Source organism: Telmatherina bonti (genome assembly GCF_933228915.1).
Source record: "Telmatherina bonti genome assembly, chromosome: 20".
In the NCBI taxonomy this organism is placed as follows: Eukaryota; Metazoa; Chordata; class Actinopteri; order Atheriniformes; family Telmatherinidae; genus Telmatherina; species Telmatherina bonti.
This window is the reverse complement of record NC_136618.1, coordinates 28,676,529-28,699,138: the sequence shown is the minus strand read 5'-3', so window position 1 is coordinate 28,699,138 and position 22,610 is coordinate 28,676,529. Positions and strand designations below refer to the sequence as shown.

At 41.7% G+C, this 22,610-nt stretch overlaps 1 protein-coding gene across 1 annotated transcript; it reads left to right on the top strand.

Moving 5' to 3' along the window:
* Positions 1-393: 393 nt before the first annotated feature.
* On the top strand, positions 394-22,356 carry ezh2 (enhancer of zeste 2 polycomb repressive complex 2 subunit). The gene is made up of 19 exons (XM_079260267.1): positions 394-488; positions 3,676-3,799; positions 5,271-5,399; positions 5,491-5,610; positions 5,729-5,849; positions 8,205-8,381; positions 9,474-9,579; positions 11,305-11,468; positions 11,760-11,857; positions 11,939-12,182; positions 13,452-13,618; positions 13,760-13,895; positions 15,292-15,417; positions 15,499-15,677; positions 15,767-15,862; positions 18,111-18,192; positions 18,279-18,359; positions 18,431-18,515; positions 19,917-22,356. The coding sequence occupies exons 2-19, from the start codon at positions 3,683-3,685 to the stop codon at positions 19,975-19,977; spliced, it is 2,289 nt and encodes a 762-aa protein (XP_079116393.1). The 5' UTR covers positions 394-488; positions 3,676-3,682; the 3' UTR covers positions 19,978-22,356.
* The last annotated feature ends 254 nt before the right edge of the window (positions 22,357-22,610 follow it).

Below are 22,610 nucleotides of genomic sequence, written 5' to 3'. Positions count from 1 at the left end.
ATCCCAAAAACACATTTTTTCCGAGAATATAATAACGGGCAAAGAACAGTTTTTGTTGTTTGCAGACTCGGGGTACTTAAAGCCGGTGTCGCTCTTTCCTGCCGAGCTAACAGCTAGTTAGCAGCGGAGCTAACGTTAAAGCTAGCACCGGAGCTAACAGCTAGTTAGCAGCGGAGCTAACGTTAAAGCTAGTAGTGGAGCTAACAGCTAGTTAGCATTGGAGCTTACATTAAAGCTAGCACCGGAGCTAACGTTACAGTTAGCAGTGGAGCTAACAGCTAGTTTGCACCGGAGCTAACGTTAAAGCTAGCACCGGAGCTATCGTTAAAGCTAGCAGTGGAGCTAACAGCTAGTTAGCACCGGAGCTAATGTTACAGCTAGCAGTGACACGGAGCCAGCTAATCCCCAACACAAAGGACGACTTCGCCGGTGTTTGTCCCAAAAACCCCGAGTCTCTTCGTTGAATGAGGACTGTTCTCCCTGCACAGGTGAGAGAAGTTGTCACAGCCTGTGTCTCTGTCTACAGTGCTTTTGATGAGATTCAAATAGCCCGGTTTTGTTCTTGGTGGTTTCTTTGTTAACTGTTAGCTAGCTTGCCGGGGTGTCAAATGTGTCTGTCAGAATTTATAACTTCCTGTAAACTTGTTTCACATTCTTTTGTTGGACGACCCTTTTATGTAAAAGTTAAAGCTGATTTTTCTGAAACTGTCACTGTCCATTATGTTTTGGTCCACAGTTGATCAATGTGTAAGAACAAGAGGAAGCACATTTTAGGGTGTCCAAGTCGGCATGACATTGGTAGCGACCATTAGCTTGAAGTTTCCTTATTTTATATAGTTAAAGATGAAAGCTGATTGATATACAGTTGTGCTCATATTTATTCATACCCTTTCATTAAAGAAGGAAAAAAAACAGCTGCCTGTAAAGTAACCTGAAATTGACTAAAGTAATAATAATGAAAAATTTTATGAAAATCATTCTATTTTCTGCTTCTTGTTCAATAGAATTTTTTTTTTTTTTAAAGCAAACAAATGAGATAATTTATTACATATTCCATCAGTCATAAAGTAATATTTTGCTGAACAATCCTTTAATGTTTCTGCTCCAGTCAGGTGTTTTCTGTTCCTCTCAGTCAGACTTCTGCACCTGTTGACAGGTATTTTGTCCCATTGTTCCACAGAAAAGTGCTCTCATTTTTCCAGGACCAATTTGTTTGGTTGGTTTTTTTTTCTTTCTTCTTTATTCAACTCAATTAAATGAAAAAACAGTGTTTTATATTACTAAATTATGTTTTTGCAAATTTTTAGTTATTGTTCCTCTTTTAAGTCTCCAGTTATTTGACTGTTGTAAATTCAGCCTTTTCTTTAATGAAAGGGGATGAATACATATGAGCACAGCTGTAGTTATAGGATTGTTGTTTAACTTCTATCACTGTCTTAAATTATACATTTAACTTTTTATTGTCATGGTGGTTGCTAAAGAGATTATCTAATCAGATCTAGTGAAGTGGGCAAATAAAAGCTTAATTGATGTCTTATGGGACAATTTTCATCTTACCTATTGGTAAGACACAATAAAAATGTAATTTACTAACAACTGACCCAAGAACATTTTGTTCTACCTGTTCAGAGAGAAGTAATTTGAAACGGCACATATGCTAAGCTCTTCAGTAAACCAACATGCTTGAACTGAAATGGCTATTTGAGTTTTAATGTCACATTTAGTTGAAACCCTGTTTTTGATGGATTGAATTTGTGCCATTGGTGTTTGTAATTTGATGAGAGTTTCAAAGCTACTGCATGTTGAAATGTTAAACTCCCAGTTTTTATTTGAAGACTTATCTGCTTCCAGTCTCCACACAGTGTATGGCTTGGAGATTACATCTAGTGAAATATGCCACTGCAGGCTTTTGCACCTCCATGTCTGCTGTCTGACATGTCCAATGTGAAGTGAGATTTGACTCAGACCCAACAGGGTAGTGGGCAGCATCTGAAACCTGAAGATGGTTGATGTAGCTGAACAGCTGACTTGGTAGTTTTATGTGATTGACAACTGATATAATTTAGTCAGTCAATGTGAAAAAAACAGAAAAACTTGGTCTTTTTATTAATTTTATATGTTAATATACTTTAAATGTGGCAACCTGCTTTAAACCACTTGAAGACACCTATGATGGCTAATTTGAAATATTTTGTTTTGTTTATATTTCTCATCTTGGATACAGTAATCTTGGTCAGATATCTTGTGCAATGTTATTGCAATCTAAGGCTAATCGTACGTGTATACCTGATGAATAAGAGAATGGAAAATATCTTTTTGAAAACATATTTTTTAAAACTTTTGTGAAGAATCATTTTGTAGCACGGATATGGTGAACAATAATCTGAGAGTACAGTATCAGCTGTGTGTCTAGATGCATTGTGTTTTCATTGATTTGTTATTAGACACATAAAGTTGGTTAGATGAACTAACAACGTGGAGATTCTGACAGCCCTAAATGTCTTTATCCATTTCCAGACATTTTAACAGTAAAGTGCTCATTTGCAGCCACTGTTTGGCTTATTGTTCAACAATTGAACAGACTGCAACTACTGCTCATAAACCCAGGCCACAAGATCGAAATAGTTGTGACCGTCACAAGATGGGTTCTTTGGTTTTATTGGCTCCCTTGGCTTGTCTCTACAACACATTTGGCGAAGTGATGCAAGACTGTAAGAATTCAGTTTAATATAATTAGATACAAAACACTACCCTCTTTAAATGAATAAGAGTCTCAACCCTTTACATCTGTAGTATATGGCTCATAAATCAGGCTAATAATCAATGATAATATAATCACAACATTTTTAAACTTAAAAATACTGTACGGCTCTTTCTCTCAAATGACAGGGTGGTCGAGTGTTGTTGATGATTTAATAACAGGAAGATGCTGGTTAGTTTGGGCTGCAGTCACACCAAAACACAACAAAAAGCTCCACAAGCAGCTGGTAGCGGCTTCAACATCAGCCTCTCGCTGGCTCTCTCTCGTCCTCTTTCCGCACACAGAAAAGGAAAACATGAATAGAACCGCCCCCCCCCCTTTACTTCCTGCCAATCACAGATCTGGAACGAGATTCGTCATCATTTACTCCGTTGATTGACAGGTTTTGTGATTTCAGGGCTTCTGATGTGTTCAAAGACACTCCGTAAACACCAGTACAACAGTGACTGGGTGTGTTGTGTTTTTTTCTAAAAGGGTTTAGTGAACACAGTTTTACTGACAGTATCTGTGATATGACACTAACAGATATACTAAACTAACATGTTTGATTATGATTAACGTGTGTGATCCCTCTGACCTCTCAGTGGTCTGTTCTGTTCCATTATGCCTCAAACCAAAGTTTCACAGACACTTCTGTTTAGACATGACATTACACAGATCTTCTTTATTATTGTGGTGGTCATTTTACGTCATGTTTATCTCATGGTTTGTGGCTTTATTTTAGCATTTTATTTTGTCCTCTACTATGAATTTATGTGGGGCTGCAGGATATGGGGCGAAAAATTTACTTTTTGTGATTAGAAATAATCACAAACTTGAGTTATAAATTGTGTGTGTGTGTGTGTGTGTGTGGAAAGAGTGAAAGTATCTCAGTTTGTCTTTATGTGCAGAAACCTTCATCCTTCTGTCTGCAGGTTGATCATGGTGCTGACAGGGAAGCGCTCAGAGAAAGGTCCAGCCTGCTGGAAGAGGAGAGCAAAATCTGAGTACATGCGGCTTCGGCAGCTCAAGCGCTTCAGACGGGCTGACGAGGTCAAGGTTTGTCCACACATACAGACAAATGTTCAGGTTAAGGTTTGTATGTTAAAACATCATCTCTCCTTTTGAAGTTTTCTGTTCATTTAAAATCCTTCCCACCTTTTGCATTTAGTCGCACACAAATGCTTTTTTTTGTTTTTTAAACAATAAAGGGTTTAAGCAGTTATCGTATTGAAAATATAATTAGCCATTTTTAATCCCTAATGCTAATTTCTATTCTGGGAATTAAACTTAATTCCGATGTAAGTGGCTGGTTTGTTCGTGTTTTAATTCCGAACTATTTAATTCCTCTGTCATGTAAACCTTTATTCCGCTCTAAGTTAATTCCAGTCGTTCTGAGCATGCTCATTACCCTGTCCTGTCCCGATGACGCGTGTTGTTTTACCTCCTGTGTTCGGTGGTCTATCTTTCTTCTCCTTCTCAGTTGCTGCAAAAAGTGAAGTAGTATGCTCGTGTTGAGCTGCTACTTCACATTAATAATAAAAATAGCAGCGAAACTGGTACTTATTATGTAGTTTTAACAAGTTGCGACTAAAAAGACGAGAAGGAGGGACTTTATTTCCGGTATATGTCATACGTCACGTGCACCCTCTGTCCAATCAGAACCCTTCCCAACCCGCCGCTCTAAAGAGGAATTAAGTGAGGGGGGTGGGGTGGCGGCTCTCCTCTTTTCTTAGTATATCGTGTGCGGCTTTTGTTGAATTAACAGGGAGGATTGTTGTTTTAGTGGAACAGAAATGTCACATTTTAACATTCAAGGAATATATTTCTTTTAAAACACGTCCGAAGCATGTCATCAAACACATCTGCACTAGCTTGACTAGTGTGGTATCAGTACACTTAATACCAAGTACGAGTACACACGCTTGGTATTGAGCCGATAACTACTGGTATCGCTGCATCCCTAATCTTGAATGTAGATAAGAGGCGTTTCCCCATGACGACGGGATAATTTATCTAGTTATCTCAGAAAAACCATGTTTTTTTCCTGAGATGGTTAAGGGGGCTAAAAAGCAAGTGGTCACTGTGTTGTGTCTGATATGTTGATCCCCCAGGACAGCTGGGAAGAGGATGTAGTCATGGTGTAAACATGGAATTCTAGGAATTAGTGATTGTTAAAACTTCATAATGAGACGCGTCACATTTTCAACTTTTGTCAGACTTGAGAGAAGAAAAATCAGATGTATTGATCAGCGATGGGTGTTCCTCCATCAGACATCATCTTGAGTCTGTTGCTGGCTTGACTGTATGGAGGCATCCCAGTACAGCTCTGTACTGGTAATGTCTAAGTTCTGCCCCTTCCCAACACTGAGCCCAGCAGTGACAGAAAGGAAACGGTGTTGGAGTGCGGCTGCTTTCTGCTTCTGTGCACATCAGATATCAGCATGCACACTTTTCTGCTTAAATCTGTAGGATACCCTGCCCCCTACCTCCCCTTTATAGTGATGTAAATGTCCTTTAACCTTTCCAGAGCATGTTCAACTCCAACCGCCAGAAAATAGTAGAGCGAACTGATATTTTGAACCAGGAGTGGAGGACCAGGCGGATCCAGCCGGTTCACATCATGACATCTGTCAGCTCTTTACGAGGGACCCGAGAGGTGAGCAGACGGCATCAACACCCCAGTAAATGGGGGGAAACTCTGAAACGATGCAGGTTAAGTGTTCTGAGTTTTCTGTTGTTGCATGCAGTGCACAGTGGACAGCGGTTTCTCAGAGTTCTCCCGACAAGTCATCCCCCTGAAGACGCTGAACGCCGTAGCCTCCGTCCCCGTCATGTACTCCTGGTCACCACTGCAGCAGAACTTCATGGTCAGCATTATTTCAGCTTCATGTGGTTTTTGTCTCTTTGATGGAAACAAAACATCAACTTGAAGGATTTGCTTGTGATTTGGACGTTTTCAGTAAATTTTTTACTTTATTGCTGCAGGTGGAGGATGAGACAGTGCTGCATAACATCCCCTACATGGGAGATGAGATCTTGGACCAGGATGGGACTTTCATAGAGGAGCTCATCAAGAACTATGACGGGAAAGTCCATGGAGACAGAGGTGGGGCAGAAATGGAGCTTAGTTGATGATGGACTGTAAAAGATTTATCTGATTATGATGTTTTTTTTTAAAATTGTAGCTTAATTTGAGCCTGAATTCAGACCGACGCTGTGCTGAGATTACTCTTTATATTAATAGTTGTAGGGAAAAAACTGGTGAGAGAGTAAAAATTAATTTAGGATCTCCAGTTTGAATGCATGGTCTTGCAAATCCATGCTGTACTGGAGCACCTTTCTGTTATGTATTGTTGTTTTTATGTTTTCTTATTTAACTGTCAAAGACTTGGTGTTGAATCAAAACGTTTACCGCCAAAGACGTTATATTCAGGCGCTTTGTGAACACACATCAAGTGTACACCTTGAAGATACCTCACACCCAGCCAAAGCAGTGCTTCGTGTCTGTCGTCCTGAAAAACGAGCCAAAATGCTTCAACACCCGGGCAGAATGGAGCTCTCTGGGTTGTGCTTTTCTCATGCATCAACCACACAGCAATGATATTTAACTCACTGGCTGTCAGCCATTGTTACAGCAGATTCAGAAACTGATGGGAAATGGAAAAGAAAAGCATAGATCATTCAGTTTACTTATATTATTTAATTTCAGAGAGCAGAAACTTAAGATGTATCGTGATTCAGCTGTCAGCTTTAGTCAGTTGATTTACTTTCCATTTCTAGCCTGCGGTGTATTTGTGTAAAAGTTGGAATGAAGGACATTCAGATTTATTTATTTGTTTGTATTTATTTAATTTAATGAGGGTAATGCACACAAATGAACACTTTGTACAGTTGTTACATTGTGTAAATATGCCAGATGTAGCTAGAAGCTACTTTCCATCTGTTTCCATCCATTTAGTAACGTGATAAAAATAAACAATGCCACCAGGAGAGGAGGTGATTGTAATCAGTATTTTGCTTTGTAAGCAGCATCAATGAAAGGCTACAGTTTCTCTAAGGAGAAACGATGGGCGGAGGATCTCCAGTTTGTCAATAAATATGCATGAAAACTTCTAAACTGTTTGAAAGACAAAAGGACTTGTGTATTTCTCCCTCTGCAGTGCAAAATGTCTTTAAATTGTTTAAGTAATGAAGAGGGTGTAAGCTGGACGCTGATCTCTGATTCACCAGGCAGCATCAGGAAGCATTTATTGCACATTTATTGTCAGGCGTTATGGCGTAGTGCAGAGGTGTCCAGCTCCAGTCCTCGAGGGCCAGAATCCTGCAGGTTTTCTATGTATCCCTGCTCAGACACACCTGATTCAAATTAATTAGTAGTAGAGCTTAATCAGTTGTGCACGTCATTGGCTGTTTGATCCATTTAGTGGAAGCTAGATGTGTTGGAACAGGAATACATGGGAAACCTGCAGGACAGCGGCCCTCGAGGACCGACTTTGGACACCCCTGGCGTAGTGGTTAGCACTGTGGCATCACAGCAAGAAGCACGCTGGTTCGATCCTCGGCTGGGGGGAGACTGGAACCTTTCTTTGTGGAGTTTGCATGTTCTCTAGATGATATGCTTTTGTCCTGATTCGATTCTGATTTTTTTGGGGGCTGATCCGATTTAAATTGCGATTCTCACAATTCTTTAATATTTCAGATTTTTGTAGATTAAAAACCAAAAAAATGTCTAAAACTGTTTTTTTTTTTTTCTATTGCTCGTCATTTTTCTTGATTTCAATGAGGGGAAAAAAAACAAAACAGCAGCTAGACCATCATTCTGCTGCTATAATGCCCAAGAAGACAAGTAAAAAGATCAATATAAACAATAAAAATGACCAAATTTTATAATGCATTATCTTTATTTATTTGGAAAACATCCTTGTTGTATGTGTGGGTTCTCTCTGGGTACTCCAGCTTCCTCCCACCATTCAAAGACATGCATGTTAGGTTAATTGGTTACTCTAAATTGCCCATAGGAGTAAATGTGAGTGTGAGTTGTTTGTCTCTGTGTGGCCCTGCGATGGACTGGCGAGCTGTCCAGGCTGTACCCTGCCTGTTGCCCAAAGCCAGCTGGGATAGGCTCCAGCTTCATCAGACTAAGCGGTTCGGATAATGAATGAATGAATGAATTCTCAGAACCAAAGAACAAAACAAGTATTCAGACTTTTCAGCACCTGGTTCTGACCACAGCCCTCCGCTTGCTTGACGGTAGCGTTTTATTTTAAAATGTGTTTTATTGTAACACATGATGCCTTCAAGGCATGTTTTCTATGGACGTCTAAACATTTTCAACGAGACATAAAAACCTTATTCTGCTCACCTTACGGCATAATGACTGAGGAAAAGGAGGGTCGGGATGCAGGACGTTTACGGATTATTCTCCTCTGAAGTCATTTGAACGATGCTTTGTGTTTTGCAGAGTGCGGCTTCATCAATGACGAGATCTTCGTGGAGTTGGTCAACGCTCTCGTACAGTACAGTGATAATGAAGATGATGATGAGGAGGAAGAACCCAACTTCAAGGTAGAAAAAATGGAAATGTGTGACGGCAAGGACCACCAAGAGGATCCCCGTAAGGATGGGCTTGTTAATGAGAGTGAGTTCAGAACGGGGACTGATGGGCGTCGTGGCAACTGCATGATGATGTCGTGTTGCTGTCTTTCAGCTGAATGTGACACGATTTAGTCATGCGATGTGAAAAAGCTTTGCCTCCTTCCTGGTTTCTTATTTAGTTGTATGTTTGTCAAAGTTTACACCAGTAAACACAAGTTTTAATAGTTTTAATGAGGTGTTTTATTATGAAGGGGCTAAAACTGCATCAGTAGCAGTGGGTTGTTAACGTTTCCCCAGACAGAAGCCTCGTAGTGATCTCCTGTCAGCCAGTTTGAAGGATCTAAACTGGATTCTCCAAACATTTGTTCTGCTTTCTGTCTTGACATGACGGTAACTTTAAGATGCTGTTTTATTCATGACACACAGTAAACGGAGAAGGACACACAAGACGTGGTAGTCTGGTTTGTGACCAGATTTAGGTCACGCACTTGCTGTAAAATCTTACTGGTTTTCCTCTTGATAAGGATATGAAACTTTAAAGGTAGAGTATGTAAGATTTTCCAATATTTTCAAAATAAATTAACTAATAAAACTACAATCATAATTAGTTTTTTAAACATGTAGGTTCCAGTCTGTCCATATTTGATGCGTTATTAAATTACAAGTTTAATTAATGACAAAGACCCTTCTTGAATGTTTTCTGACCAGTAAAAAAAAGTACTTTTTTTTTCCACCAGTAGGGGGAGTATAAGCCCATTTATTGCAGAGCGGCTCTGAGCTACAGCTCACAAGCGATTCCTGCCCTCATTGGAGCTGGCAAGGAGGAGGGGTGAGGGGGGAGTTTTGCTCATTACTGCCAACCTGTGGTCATTTGTGGAGGTAGCAGTTTTGGGTTTCGCTCACGACCTGGTGTTTGCCACCTGGTGGTGGAAAGAATCGCCTTGAAATCTTACACACACTGCCTTTAAAGGTTTAAAAACATGTGAAGTCCTTTAAAACTGAAATTTTTGGTTTCTTTCTGGATGGAAAATATTTTCTATCTTTCTGAAAAACTAAGAAATCCAGGTGAGGTTTCATGTTTACCCTGTTGACAAGTGTGTGTGTGTGTGTGTGTGTGTCTGTGTGTCGTCTGCAGGCCGGACCAACAATGACACCAGCAAGAAGTTTCCTTCCGACAAGATTTTTGAAGCCATCTCGTCCATGTTCCCGGACAAGGGCTCCACAGAGGAGCTCAAAGAAAAGTCAGTGGGTTTGTTTGTCTCTGAGCGAAGTGACTGTAACCGATCAGTGGTTAGTTGTGTTAAAATAATAAACTTAACGTGTAAATACAAGCTGGAACAAGATGTTGGTTTGTTTTGGTGGTTCTTTTTTCCATTTAAACAACAGATTTTGAACAAAGCAGAAATGAATAGATGTTCTGGGACAGATGTGTTGTTTTCCACTCAGCCAAGGTCTCATATCACAGCTGAAGGTCCAGATTATGTCAGATCAGCTCAAACACTAAGCGATCATAAAGAGCTCATTTTAACCAAAACAAGATGTTTGGATGTGAAAGCACAAATAAAGATATTAAATATAGATAAATATAGCTAGTGGAGGTCATGGCGAGCGTGTCCTGCTGAGAAATCTGCAGCGAGCACAGCAGACTTATTTTTATCAAATCGATTCATTCTCCATCTGAGTAGTTCTCTACGTTAGTAGTTACTAGTTCTGGCTTCCAGAGAAGCTATCTGTCGGATACGCAGCTGAATGCAGGCGTAGCTGCATTATTTACATCAGTCATGGATGGAAACAGCATCTGTTTGCCTGAAACACAGTTGGATTATGAGGCTCTGCTTTCAGACCATCATCTTTGCTGATGGTTGATATTGTCATGTTTTATTTTTAGATCTTTAGTATCAGTTTTGTCACAGAAATTTCAGCCTTGATGAGATAATTTACATCAGTTTTAGATTAATTTATTCTTGTGTCATTGTCGTCTCATTAATGTTTAAAACGGCACTAATGAGGAAGCCATTTCTGTTTAATTCTTTATTAGGTCTCTGTCATGTACTTTAACAATTTTGTTCCTAAATTAGGCTAAAACCAAGTTTCTGTAAGAGAAGAGATCGTGTCATGGGGAATATTTGGCTGAAAGTTTTTGGGTTGTAATGCAGAATATTTGGGTGTGAAACTGGAAATCAGAGCATCTTTGTTATTGTAACAGCATTAAGGCGAAGTGTGGCGGAGTTAGGCTGTGAAGATGTGCTTTCGTCCTGATTTGATTCTGAATTTTTGGGTGCCGATTTTATTTAAATTGCGATTCTCATGATTCTTCGATATTGCTGATTTTTGTAGATTAAAAACAAACAAAAAATGTACAAAACTTTTATTTTTCTCGTCTTTTTTCTTGATTTCAATGAGGAGAAAACACAGTAACCAGACCATCATTCTGCTGCTATAATGTCCAAGAAGACGAGTAAAAAGATCAATAAAAATGACAAAAATCTTACAATGCATTATTTTTATTTATTTTTAAATCTCTCTTAAAACTTTTAAAGTAAGACATTTAATTTTTCTTTTTTTATTTGATTTCCCACCCCTATGGCTGAGATTTGGGAATTAGCTGCATGACTTCTGCAAAGCTGTGGAAATGCAGAATTTTATAATTTATAGCAGCTTTATACATGTAAATTTGTGTTGGGAAAAAAAAAACTGATTATAATTTAGGCTCCGCTGAGTAACATGAAATGTACCTTGGTAATAACTTCCCTCCTAATGGATGGATGTATTTTATTTTCTGTTACATAAACATATCTAGGATTCTCTTCCGTTTGATCTCAAAAGATTTTATATGTAAAAAATGAAATGTTTAGTCTTTGTTGTTGGATTTTCTGCTTTTAATGTTGACATGAAAACTCTGTAAAAGCCCTGACATGTTCCTGTGTGTGAAGCAATACCTGGACTTTTCTTTCTGTATATTTCAGGTACAAAGAGTTGACAGAGCAGCAGCTTCCCGGCGCGCTGCCGCCTGAATGCACGCCAAACATTGACGGCCCAAACGCCCGCTCTGTGCAGCGCGAGCAGAGCTTGCACTCCTTCCACACTCTGTTCTGCAGACGCTGCTTCAAATACGACTGTTTCCTTCACCGTTAGTACACACACACAATCCTTATACAACCAGGAGTAACACAGGGCAGGATTTTCATTTAAACTCTCTAGCACTAGGTAATTAATTAATTTAGCAGGTTATAAACTCTGGGGAAAACATGCAGATGTAGCTGAACTTTTAGCATCACATAAAGGAAAATATCTCAGCTGATTTTAAGGTTTGACAGACTTTTTATCAGGACTTTTAAGAAGCTGATGAATGGATGAATTGATGCTTTTTCTGGCTGAAAACTTCATTTGATGTTGTTTCTTTCTAATCTCTATCTTTTAGCTTTTCATGCAACTCCAAACACCTACAAACGCAAGAACCTGGAGAACCTGGTGGACAGTAAACCCTGTGGCATCGACTGCTACATGTACCTGGTGCAGGTGAGTCGTGTATGAAACGGAACCAGAAGGAGAATGTTCCTGTGTGACGTGGCTTTTAATGAAAGTGTCCCGCTGGGTCAGGATGGGATGGTGAGGGAGTACCCTGCTGGTGTGGTGGCTGAGCGAGCCAAGACGCCTTCCAAACGCACGGTGGGCCGCCGCCGAGGACGACTGCCCAACAGCAACAGCAACAGCCGACCCAGCACCCCCACCGTTTCCTCGGAAACCAAAGATACAGACAGCGATCGCGAGGGCAGCAAAGAAGACGACCGAGACAACGATAAAGACGACGAGGACAAGAAAGACGAGACCACCAGCAGCTCAGGTACAGATTTACTTTATTACATGTTTATAGACCAGCAGCTGTGGGATTACACGGATTTTACTCACATCCAGAGGTGGGAATGTTTATGAGCATCATGATTTAGAAGGCTGCAACGGGTTATAAGATGATTAATGATGCAACTTTTCTTCGTGCGTGGCTCTCCAAGTGGAAACATGCAACGTCATTGATCATATCTGTGACAGATAACAAGGGAGAAAACTTCTTCATCTATTGGTTAAAGTAGGAAAACGTCTGTTTCACCCAAGCAGCAACCTCCGGCGGTTAAAAGTGAAGCCTATACGGAAGTAAATAAAACTGCAGTTCCCCCTTCATCCACTAGGGGCTGCAAAACAGAGCAAATCCCCATAGACTCTCATGTTAAACAGACCAACTTCACAGCAGAAATAAACACGTTTACAGCCTGGTTCAAAAATCCGTTTTAGGTTTAATAGGTCAGGTTTTACCTTCATGACAACTGTGGGGGAGTGAATTTTTTTCTAATAGCCGGTTAACAACATGACTTAGCTTTAGCCCCTTTACCTCCGTTAGCTGGTTAGCTCCCATTATCTCGGGGTTAGCTCGGTTAGCTTTTAGCTACAGAAAGCTCGGAGATCGCTCGATGTCAATCATCCGCCATGACGCTCATGGCTGCCCTCTTTGCCCATATTTGCATTTTCCGGGCGAGACGATGCACATGACCCTGCCAACATGGCGACGGTAAGAACCGCCCACCGAGCTTCAATTCAGCTCTTCAGAAACCTGCGGGGGTGACGTCACGGAGGCTCCGTCCATCTCTTTGTATACAGTCTACGGTTATACCACAAAGCCGCTTCAGATCATTTAATCATATTTCTGTTTTAACTTCTAAAACCTTCTTCCACATCTGACCAAAAACCATTTCTCCTTCCTATTGTCCTACACACACTTATGTTCTGGTTGTGTTTACCCACAATCCCCTCTGCGTTGTTGTCTGTATCCTGCATTTCCTTCACTTAAAGCAAACAGAAACCCTTTCAGCGTTGTTTATTCAGTAAAAATGAATGAAGTTGTATAAAATATCAGGGTCTTATGGTCTCATTGAGCAGTTTTCTGATTCTACTAGTTTCCTGTCATTTCTGTAGATCTTTATAAACATTAGATGGCACACGATGCTAAAACATCTGGTGATGGTGGTTGTTTCCTGTTAAGTGATGAAGAAATCCAGTCTGTTTTATGGAAAAAGGAACATTTTTTCCTTCGTTAATGAAGAGTAACCTGTGTGTCCTGCAGAGGGTAACTCGCGGTGTCAGACTCCAGTGAAGATGAAGCTGACCGGTGAAGCTGAAGCAGTGGAGTGGAGCGGAGCCGAAGCCTCTCTGTTCAGGGTTCTCATCGGGACGTACTACGACAACTACTGCGCCATCGCACGTCTCATAGGCACCAAGACCTGCAGACAGGTGAGCCGTCAGTGCCGTCGTTCACTGTTTTATCTATTAAAACACCATCTTTAGTTGAAAAGCACATCTCACTTCTCAGAGATGGATTTAAATTATAACCTAAGTCGTGTCAAACAGCTGATTTCTGATCACGTCCTGCAGGTTTACGAGTTCCGGGTCAAGGAGTCGGCCATCATCGCCAGGGCTCCCGCTGAAGACGAAGACACACCGCCCAGAAAGAAGAAGAGGAAACACAGGCTGTGGGCCACTCACTGCAGGAAGATCCAGCTAAAGAAAGGTCAGAGGTCACGTCAGCTTTATTTTCTACCGACAGTGTTTCTGATGAGTTGTTTTTCATTTTTCTGGCCTGGGTTGGAAGAAATTCACGTTTTGAGAATGATTTTAAAATTATGTGAAGGCAATGATCCAACTATCTCTTGTTTTTTACAAACAGTCTGACCGCCTGCTAGCAGCTAGCTGTTAGCATTCATATTCACTAACCATGCTTGGCTGTAGACATGTAAACAAACATGTCTGCCATGTTGGCTGTGTGACACACAGCAGTAAATCGACCGATCGAGTTTTTTCCTCAATGAAAAAACCAACATTTCACATTTAATTTGACTTTTACTTGAAATCTGATGTAAAGTTCAGTAACAAATAACAGGAAAAGGGTTTACTAATGTAAACAAACTTAGATGGGTAAAAGTTTGTGGTTGCCATGGGAACGCTGAGGCTGTGATGAGGGAACAAAGTCATCTATCAAATGAGGATTGGCACACTCTATTCTGGGTAGTAAGTAGTCTTTTCCTCTGTCATGTTTTATGTTCGTTTACTTTTCCGGGTTTACCCCTGACCTTGTGTGACCCCCATCACTTGCACTCCCATTGGCTGCAGCCACTCGGATGACTCCCTCACCGCCCCACCAAGTGCTCCAGAATATCTAAATATATATTTTAATCAAATCAAACTTTATTTGTATAGCACTTTTCGTGCTTAAAAACAATAAAAAGTGTTTTGCATAATAAACAATTTATATCAAAATAAATAACACATACATACACCCATAGTCCCCTTTCACCAACCCACAACCACCTTCACCCATGCCCTATTAGCCCCTGTCACAGTTAAAAGAAGACGAATGGCAAGGTACATTTTTACCAGATTTAGCTGGATGTTGGGGCGAGTTTATCAGGCGTCTCTGTAGTGTTCACACACAGCGATGGGTGATCGCTGATTTAACTGCAGCTTTTACGACCTCCAAAATGTAGAAACTGGGCTTGAAATCCTGTAAAATGAATTAGGATTAAGTCCTTCAAAGGATCCTTGACATTCAAAACCCTCGTTTTATTGCAGGGTCCCTCAGATACGTGACGTCACTCTGTAAAAATCACCAGCAGAACTGAGAAAATAGTAGAAAAATGTTAAATTTCCATGAAGCAAAATCAACAGAACAGAAACTGCAAAAAGCTCTAATTTGACTTGATATGACTGTGGAAACATCTGAGTTTTAACTTCACAGCAGAGTCACAGCTTAGCTGTGATGAAAGCGTGAATATGGGGAGGACAAACGAAGAGGGAGGGGTGTGATCTGCAGCGACAGATGTCAACAAGCTGATCATGGAGGAAGATGTGGTCAGCGGTGAGTTAAAATCCACTAAAACACTTCACTCACCTCTTCCACCACCTTTCAGATGGATCGTCCAATCATGTGTATAACTACCAGCCATGTGACCACCCCCGCCAGCCCTGCGACTCCTCGTGTCCCTGCGTCACCGCTCAGAACTTCTGCGAGAAGTTTTGTCAGTGCAGCTCAGAGTGTAAGAACACACAGCGGCGCTGCAGAGTAACGGCACGGAGAGGATGTTCTGCTTCACGTCCAACGTCTCCTCCGTCTGCAGGTCAGAACCGCTTCCCAGGCTGCCGGTGCAAAGCCCAGTGTAACACCAAGCAGTGTCCCTGCTACCTGGCGGTGAGGGAGTGTGACCCCGACCTCTGCCTGACCTGTGGAGCTGCAGACCACTGGGACAGCAAGAACGTGTCCTGCAAGAACTGCTCCATCCAGAGAGGAGCCAAGAAGGTAAAAAACCAAACTTATAGCTGCTTTAAAAACCGTTTAATCCCGTTGGCGGCTCCTTAATGGTGTCTGGAAACTGGTCTGTCTCTCAGCACCTGCTGCTGGCCCCGTCTGATGTGGCAGGTTGGGGCATCTTCATCAAAGAGCCGGTCCAGAAAAATGAGTTCATCTCCGAGTACTGTGGAGAGGTAAGAACGACTGTTCTGGACTCCTTTTAGCTTTTAGATCTAGTCTTGTTACTTTGTTCATACCTTGAAAGTGGAAATGTGGAGCGCCATCGAGCTGGCTTCCTCTGAAACGCTTTTTGTGTTGTTTTTAGCATCACAGCCTGATGAGTTGTTTGTATTGGTACAAACCTCCGTGTCTGTATTTACCGACTTACTGTTCAACATTCAAGATTCAGTCTATTTATTGTCCTCAATGGGAAACTGGATTTCCAGATGGGTTCTTCAGAAATCACACAATAAATCCAGTCTCTCACAGCAACCATAATGAACCTGCTGCAGGTCGCTACATGAGCCCAACCCCTTTTTACGTCATCTCACACACAGATTTAGCTGTGGATTTCAGAACCATTAAGATCTCCAGTCAATGTTTCAACTCTGTTGGGAAAGTTTTTTTTACGGTGAAATGAAAGTCTGGAAGTCGAGGCTTCACACACCGGGACCGATGCAAATAATTCAGAGGTGAATTATCTGTTTCTCTCAATACACAGCAAGTGCAATGTGAGATTGGAAGAGGAATAATAAAAATTGTAAAACAAACTCGCAAGCTGGATTCATAGAAAGAAAGATGGACGGAGCCTCCAGTGGCTAAAAGTGAAGCCTATGCGGAAGTAAATAAAACTGCAGTTCCCCCTTCATCCACTAGGGGCTGCAAAACAGAGCAAATCCCCAAAGACTCCCATGTTAAAAAGACCAACTTCACAGCAGAAATAAACATGTTTACAGCCTGGTTCAAAAATCCATTTTAGGTTTAATAGGTCAAGTTTACCTTCATGACAACTGTGGGGAGAGTGAATTTTTTTCTAACTCGCCCATTTAAAAGTAATTTTATCTCAAAGTTCAGCATGTTTAGGGGCGTGTCCTTTTGATTGACAGGTACCCGATCTCCCGCTTCAAGTAAGAAGAACGTAGAACAACCGCGGTTTTTTAGTCAGTTAACAAAGTGACTTAGCTTTAGCCTGCTTACCTCCATTAGCTGGTTAGCTCCTGTTATCTCCAGGTTAGCTCGGTTAGCTCTTAGCTACAGAAAGCTCAGAGTTCGCTTGATGTCAATCATCCGCCATGACGCTCACAGCCCCCCTCTCAGCTCCACCTCTTTGCCCATATTTGTATTTTCCGGGCGAGACGACGCGCATGACTCTGATATCTTGGCGACGGTAGGAACCGCCCACCGAGCTTCAATTCAGCTCTTCAGAAACCTACAGGTGACGTCACAGAGGCTCCGCCCATCTCTTTGTATACGGTCTATGACTGGATTCCACATGAAGCCACGACAACAGTGTGCTGCTGCTGCTGCAAAAGAAAAGAGAAAGGGAGACACTGGGTTCATCCTGTTGTAGAAAAGAAAGGAGAACTTGTTTCATTGTTTAATCCAAGATCTGAAGCTGGACCATGTCCGCTTCAGGACGAACTTCAGGACGTCTGTGGGACATCTGGAGAATCTGCTTCAGCAGCAGCTGCTCGCTTTGAGAAGCAGAGAAGAGAAAGACGCTCGGCCATGATGATACAGTTTAAATGAAACATCTGCAGAGCTCACCACCGCTGATCAACCGGTTAACACACCTGCTCTGATTGGTTCATTACATATCTGTCAGATGTGAATAAAATAAAAAATGTACCTCAGTTTGAAGAAATAAAAAAATGTCACTGATGTGAACATTTCTGTTAACTTCACACACATACTCTGAATATTTCATCCTAATAATTCACACAGTAATGTTTTTATTGGATCAGTCTAAAGGCCTTTAGTCCTACGAGGACCACAGTCCAGCAGGTTTTCCATGTATCCCTGCTCCAACACAGCTGGCTCAAATGGATAAGTCTGTGTGCAGAACCTGATTGGCTGTTGGATCCATTTAATGTGATTCAAGCGGGAATACGTTTGGGTTGCAGCCTTCGTAGGACTGAACCGAGTATCCTGCTGTACTGACACTGAAAACTGAACCATTTACGATCAGAAAATCTGCTCCTGAACGCATCATGCCAGGTTTGTCGGGTAGAACCTGAGTAAAACGTCTGAATTTCAGCAGTCAGAGAACTTTACTGGGATGGAAACTTGGTGTGATCGATGTTGAGTGGAACCACGTCTTCAGGCGGAGCTGGAAGGCAGACAGCTGATGCTTAAATCTCCACGACTACATGCTACAAACATGTCAGACTTTTGTAGAAACCTCTCGGTGTAAATTTACAGCGTATTTGTCTGTCGGTGCAGATCATCTCCCAGGATGAGGCCGACCGCAGAGGGAAGGTTTACGACAAGTACATGTGCAGCTTCCTCTTCAATCTCAATAACGGTAAACCAAACCAACTTCGTTCAGCGAGTCCGACTCCTCCCATCGCCGTCCTGGAAGGTTAAACTCTGGCTTTCTCTTCTCTGCAGACTTTGTTGTTGATGCCACAAGAAAAGGCAACAAGATCCGCTTCGCCAACCACTCGGTCAACCCCAACTGCTATGCAAAAGGTAAGCGGAGCGGCCCGCGGGGCGTTCAGGCGGAGTCGTAGAGCTGTGAGTCACGTGTCTGTTGTCTGCAGTGATGATGGTGAACGGGGACCACAGGATAGGCATCTTCGCTAAGAGAGCCATCCAGACTGGAGAGGAACTGTTCTTCGACTACAGGTCAGTAACAGGAAAATCACTCATCACGGGTTTTCTCTCCTCCAGGTGAATCCTAAAATACCTTAAACACTATCTGTGCATCAGACTCTCTGCTCGATTACGGCAAAAATTATAATCATGATTATTTTGTCTGAAATTGAGATCTCGATTATTTAACACAATTATCCATTTTTTAAAATTTATTATTAACTTTATTTTAAAAATTATCTAATATCTTTAACTAAATGAATTTATTTAATATTAAACGGCGGTTTTTAAACAAAGTCTTTAGGTTTCCACATATTTTAGTAAACAAATAACATGAAGCTTGACAAAGTGCAAATACTGATGTAAACTGAATAGATAAATATAAACTATGTTTAGGTGAACTTCCACAACCTACTGCAGTTATTCTACATTGACCTGCAGCCGGAGCCGACTGAGACTGGCCGCCTGGGAGTGCTTTAGGACGGGAGAGGCTCCCGCTGCTCCTTCCTTACAGTAACTGCTAGGGCTGTGACAACATGCTTTTGTTCCGATTCGATTAGATTTTTGGGTGTCGGTTAGATTTAAATTGCGATTCTCATAATTATACAACGTTGCTGATTTTTGTAGATTAAAAACAAAATAAATGTATAAAAACTTTTTTTGCTCGTCATTTTTCTTGATTTCAATGAGGAAAAAACAACCCAGCAGCCAGACCATCATTCTGCTGTTATAATGCCAAAGAAGACCAGTGAAAAGATCAATAAAAACAATGAAAATGACAAAAAAATTTATTATGGATTTTTATTTATTTGAAAAAAAAGATTTTTTTTTTAACAAAAAAATCAATTTTAAAATTGTGAAGCAAAAAAAAATCCAGATTTTCGATTTTTGTTTGATTTTTCCACCCCTAGCAACTGCAGAACAATATGTGTCTTTAAGTCAGTCGCCAAAACACCAGAAAAGTCTCTAACTTCAGTAAAATTTGTTAGATTTTTCGCTTTTAACAAAAAAAGTCTCCAGATTTAGTGAGAAAGTCTCCAAGTTGGCAACAGTGTCTGAATGAAAGCAAAGCGGCTGTGGGAGGAGTTTACAGCACAGCGCTGCAACGCCAGAGACGCTCGATTAGCAGCTGAAGACAGCAGGAGAGGAAACTGCAGAGAGAAAAATAATCACAGCCTTTTAGTTTTATCATCGTTGAAAACCCAGATCGTAGTTGAGATTAAAATCTGATTGAGTCTCAACAACCCTAAAACCCTAAATAATAATATAATAATAATTTAATAACTAATAACTTAATAATAACTCTAAAACCCTCGTCTATGATGTTTTTTTATTTTCATGAGATTTAGTTGTTTTTGTGTTTTTACCATAAAATTCCCCTGGAGCGTGTGAACGTGTCTCCTGACTGTAAACTGTGAACCTTGTGACCTTCAGGTACAGCCAGGCTGATGCTCTGAAGTACGTCGGCATCGAGCGCGAGATGGAGATCGCCTGACGCTGCCTTCTACCTCCTGTGGATCAATGACACAAAGGCCTTACACACCTTCACTTCAGGAAATCCACACTCGCCACCATTCTACAATCTTCAGGAAAACTGGGAATATTTGGAGCGGAATTTTACTCGTTTTTGCTGTTTTTACTTTTCACCGTCAGTAAATCCTCCTCTTCTGTCAGCCGTCGGGAATCATGACTCGTCCCTCTGCTGCAGGGGGAGGTCACGGACACTTCTGTCTTTTTATACCGACGCAGCGAGGAGGCGAACACACACCTGTCTGCTTTAAGGCTTCTTCTACACTTTCTTCTTCAGGGACCCAAATCTATCCGCGTTCACGCCGCTGGCTGGACCGTTTGTCCTCCTGCTGTGTGTGAAGCAGCCACACACTCCTCATGGTGCCACATCTCTGTCCATGCAGCAGGACGGCCGTCACAAAGCAGAACAAACTGGTTTGATTGGTTTTTAAATGGCTGTTTGTCCCAGCGGCGCTTCAGAAAGTTGCCTTCAGGCTCTCTGAAGCTTCATGAAACAAACAGGAAGCTGAGAGTCCAGAGGACGAAGCTTTCGTCTGCTTTGCGACGCTGCCTCTGCTTCAGGTACTCGTGTGAAAACCAGCAGACGTCGTCTCTGTTTCCTCGATCTGAGCCGCTCGCCGCGGAACCACCCGGATCAGACGGCCATGTCCTGATGCGCCTCGGTGCTGCAGTTAGTTTCCCAGCATGCCTCAGCAGCTCTGTCACACAGTTTAACCAGCAGGAACCAGTTACAGGTGCTAAAACCAGTTTCTATTTCTAAAGGATTCTCCATGTAAAGTCGGTGTCTGTATGGAACCACGGCAGGTTGGATCTCTCTGTTTACAACTCTGTTGCTGGAATTAACTGTGTTTTCAGCTGCTTCTGTTAAAAACAAAACAAAACTTGTTTCTTTTGGACTCTTCTTCATACATGAGCGTGCGTTGATGTGTCACGTGACGTGGCGACACCGTCTCCAGCAGATCTGCAGGCGAGAGGAAGAGCGCCGCTCTGCGCTCAGAAAGCTGGAGACCAGCGAGGTGAACTAATCAAACTTCGCTCTGTTGTACGTAAACAACTTTTATGGACTCTCAGGTTCATAATCAGAGTTTTAATCATCCTGTCCATTTGATCTTGAGGATTTCCAGATGTTTATGTCCCTTCATGCCTGCCTGAGAAAACCATTTAAAGTAAAATCCTTTGCAGAGGCTACCAGTTAAAGGTCTGAACATTTTCCCAGCTGAATGTGAAGGGAAGGTGTCCAAACTTTTGGCTGCAGGTGGAAATGAGCGTCAGAATGATTGTAGTGAGAGATGTGTCCACCAGGGGGCAGAAGACGAGCAGATTGTACACAGCAGGAGTTTTTATGTCTCAAACTGGATCAAATATGATGATAAATAACTTGGATCTGCAAGTAATTATCTAATTCTTCTCAGTTTTGTCTATAAAAGTTTCAAAACGGGGAGGATTGTTACAAAGGCCTGACCTTACTGGTCAGTTGATGTTTTAAAAAATTAGATTGGGTCGATCTGGACCTGAAGACTGTCAGAAACTGGTGTTCCACCAGTTAGAGCTAGCTGTGGATGTTAAAGCCAGCATGTCCCCTCTGCTGTGCCTTGAGTTTCTAACAGAACCCCCATCAGGCTTCCTAAAAAACCCACCAGAGGATCCAGTCCTCGGTCTAGTGCTCCCATCACTGCACTGCCTCCTCCTCCAGTCTGTTTTATGTGACTGTTTCAGAGCATTCCTCTTGTTCAGCCTCTCGGAAAGCTCGCCGTTGATGTGAATTCTTGGTGCTTGCTGAGACTTGGTCCAGACTCCTTGCAGCTGCAACCTCCTTTGCTTTTCTACACCTGTAACTTCTGGCGGACTTCAGAGGCCGACGCGCGCCTCACGCTGTTGTAGTTGGAAGATTTCAGAGGCTCTGAAACATGGTGCTTCACTCGCAGGGTTCCTGCATGTCTGGAAATGCTTTTTTTTTTTCCTTTCTTCTTCTTCTTCTTCTTAGGGGGGTGAAATGTGAAGTTCCAGATGGAAACCTGCTGAAATGCTTGTAGTTTCTGTTGTGGATCAGAAACCTTTTGAATGCTGATCCAGATGAGCCTTCCTGTGTTTGACTGCGACTATTTAACATGCAGATAAGTTCATGTGTGGAAAATGGAGTTTTAAAAGAAATCCGTGTTACAGCTCCATGCCTGCATCTGATTGGAGGGCTGGGTAGTAAAACCACGTCTCCACCGGGCACATTAGTTGCCTTTTACACCATAAAGTCTTGGTGTGGATGAAATCAGAACAAATCCACAAGTTACCCCACCCTCCCTCCAACTACAGGTTATTTATCATGTTCTTCCTGTCAAACCAGGACCACGTTTCTTCTGACACAGGTGCTGATTTTTTAATGTTTACAAGGATTTTGTTGTTCAAAGTGATGCAGATTAAAGTATTATTAAAAAAATCTGTTGTCAGTTTTGTCCTTCAGTTAAAAAGCCGTACTGTTCCTTTAATTGTGCTTCAGTACCTGTAAACCAGGGGTGTCCGGCTCCAGTCCTTGAGGGCCAGAATCCTGCAGGTTTTCCATGTATCCCTGCTCCAACACACAAGACTCGTGTTAATCAGTAGCGC

What these genes read in the sequence shown, in the direction of transcription:
- ezh2 (XM_079260267.1), top strand. Translation starts at nt 3,683, where the DNA reads ATGGTGCTGACAGGGAAGCGCTCAGAGAAAGGTCCAGCCTGCTGGAAG. An exon ending in CACTGCAGCAGAACTTCATG is followed by an intron (nt 5,611 to 5,728) that starts GTCAGCATTATT and finishes TTATTGCTGCAG; the next exon opens with GTGGAGGATGAGACAGTGCT. An exon ending in GAACTGTTCTTCGACTACAG is followed by an intron (nt 18,516 to 19,916) that starts GTCAGTAACAGG and finishes TGTGACCTTCAG; the next exon opens with GTACAGCCAGGCTGATGCTC.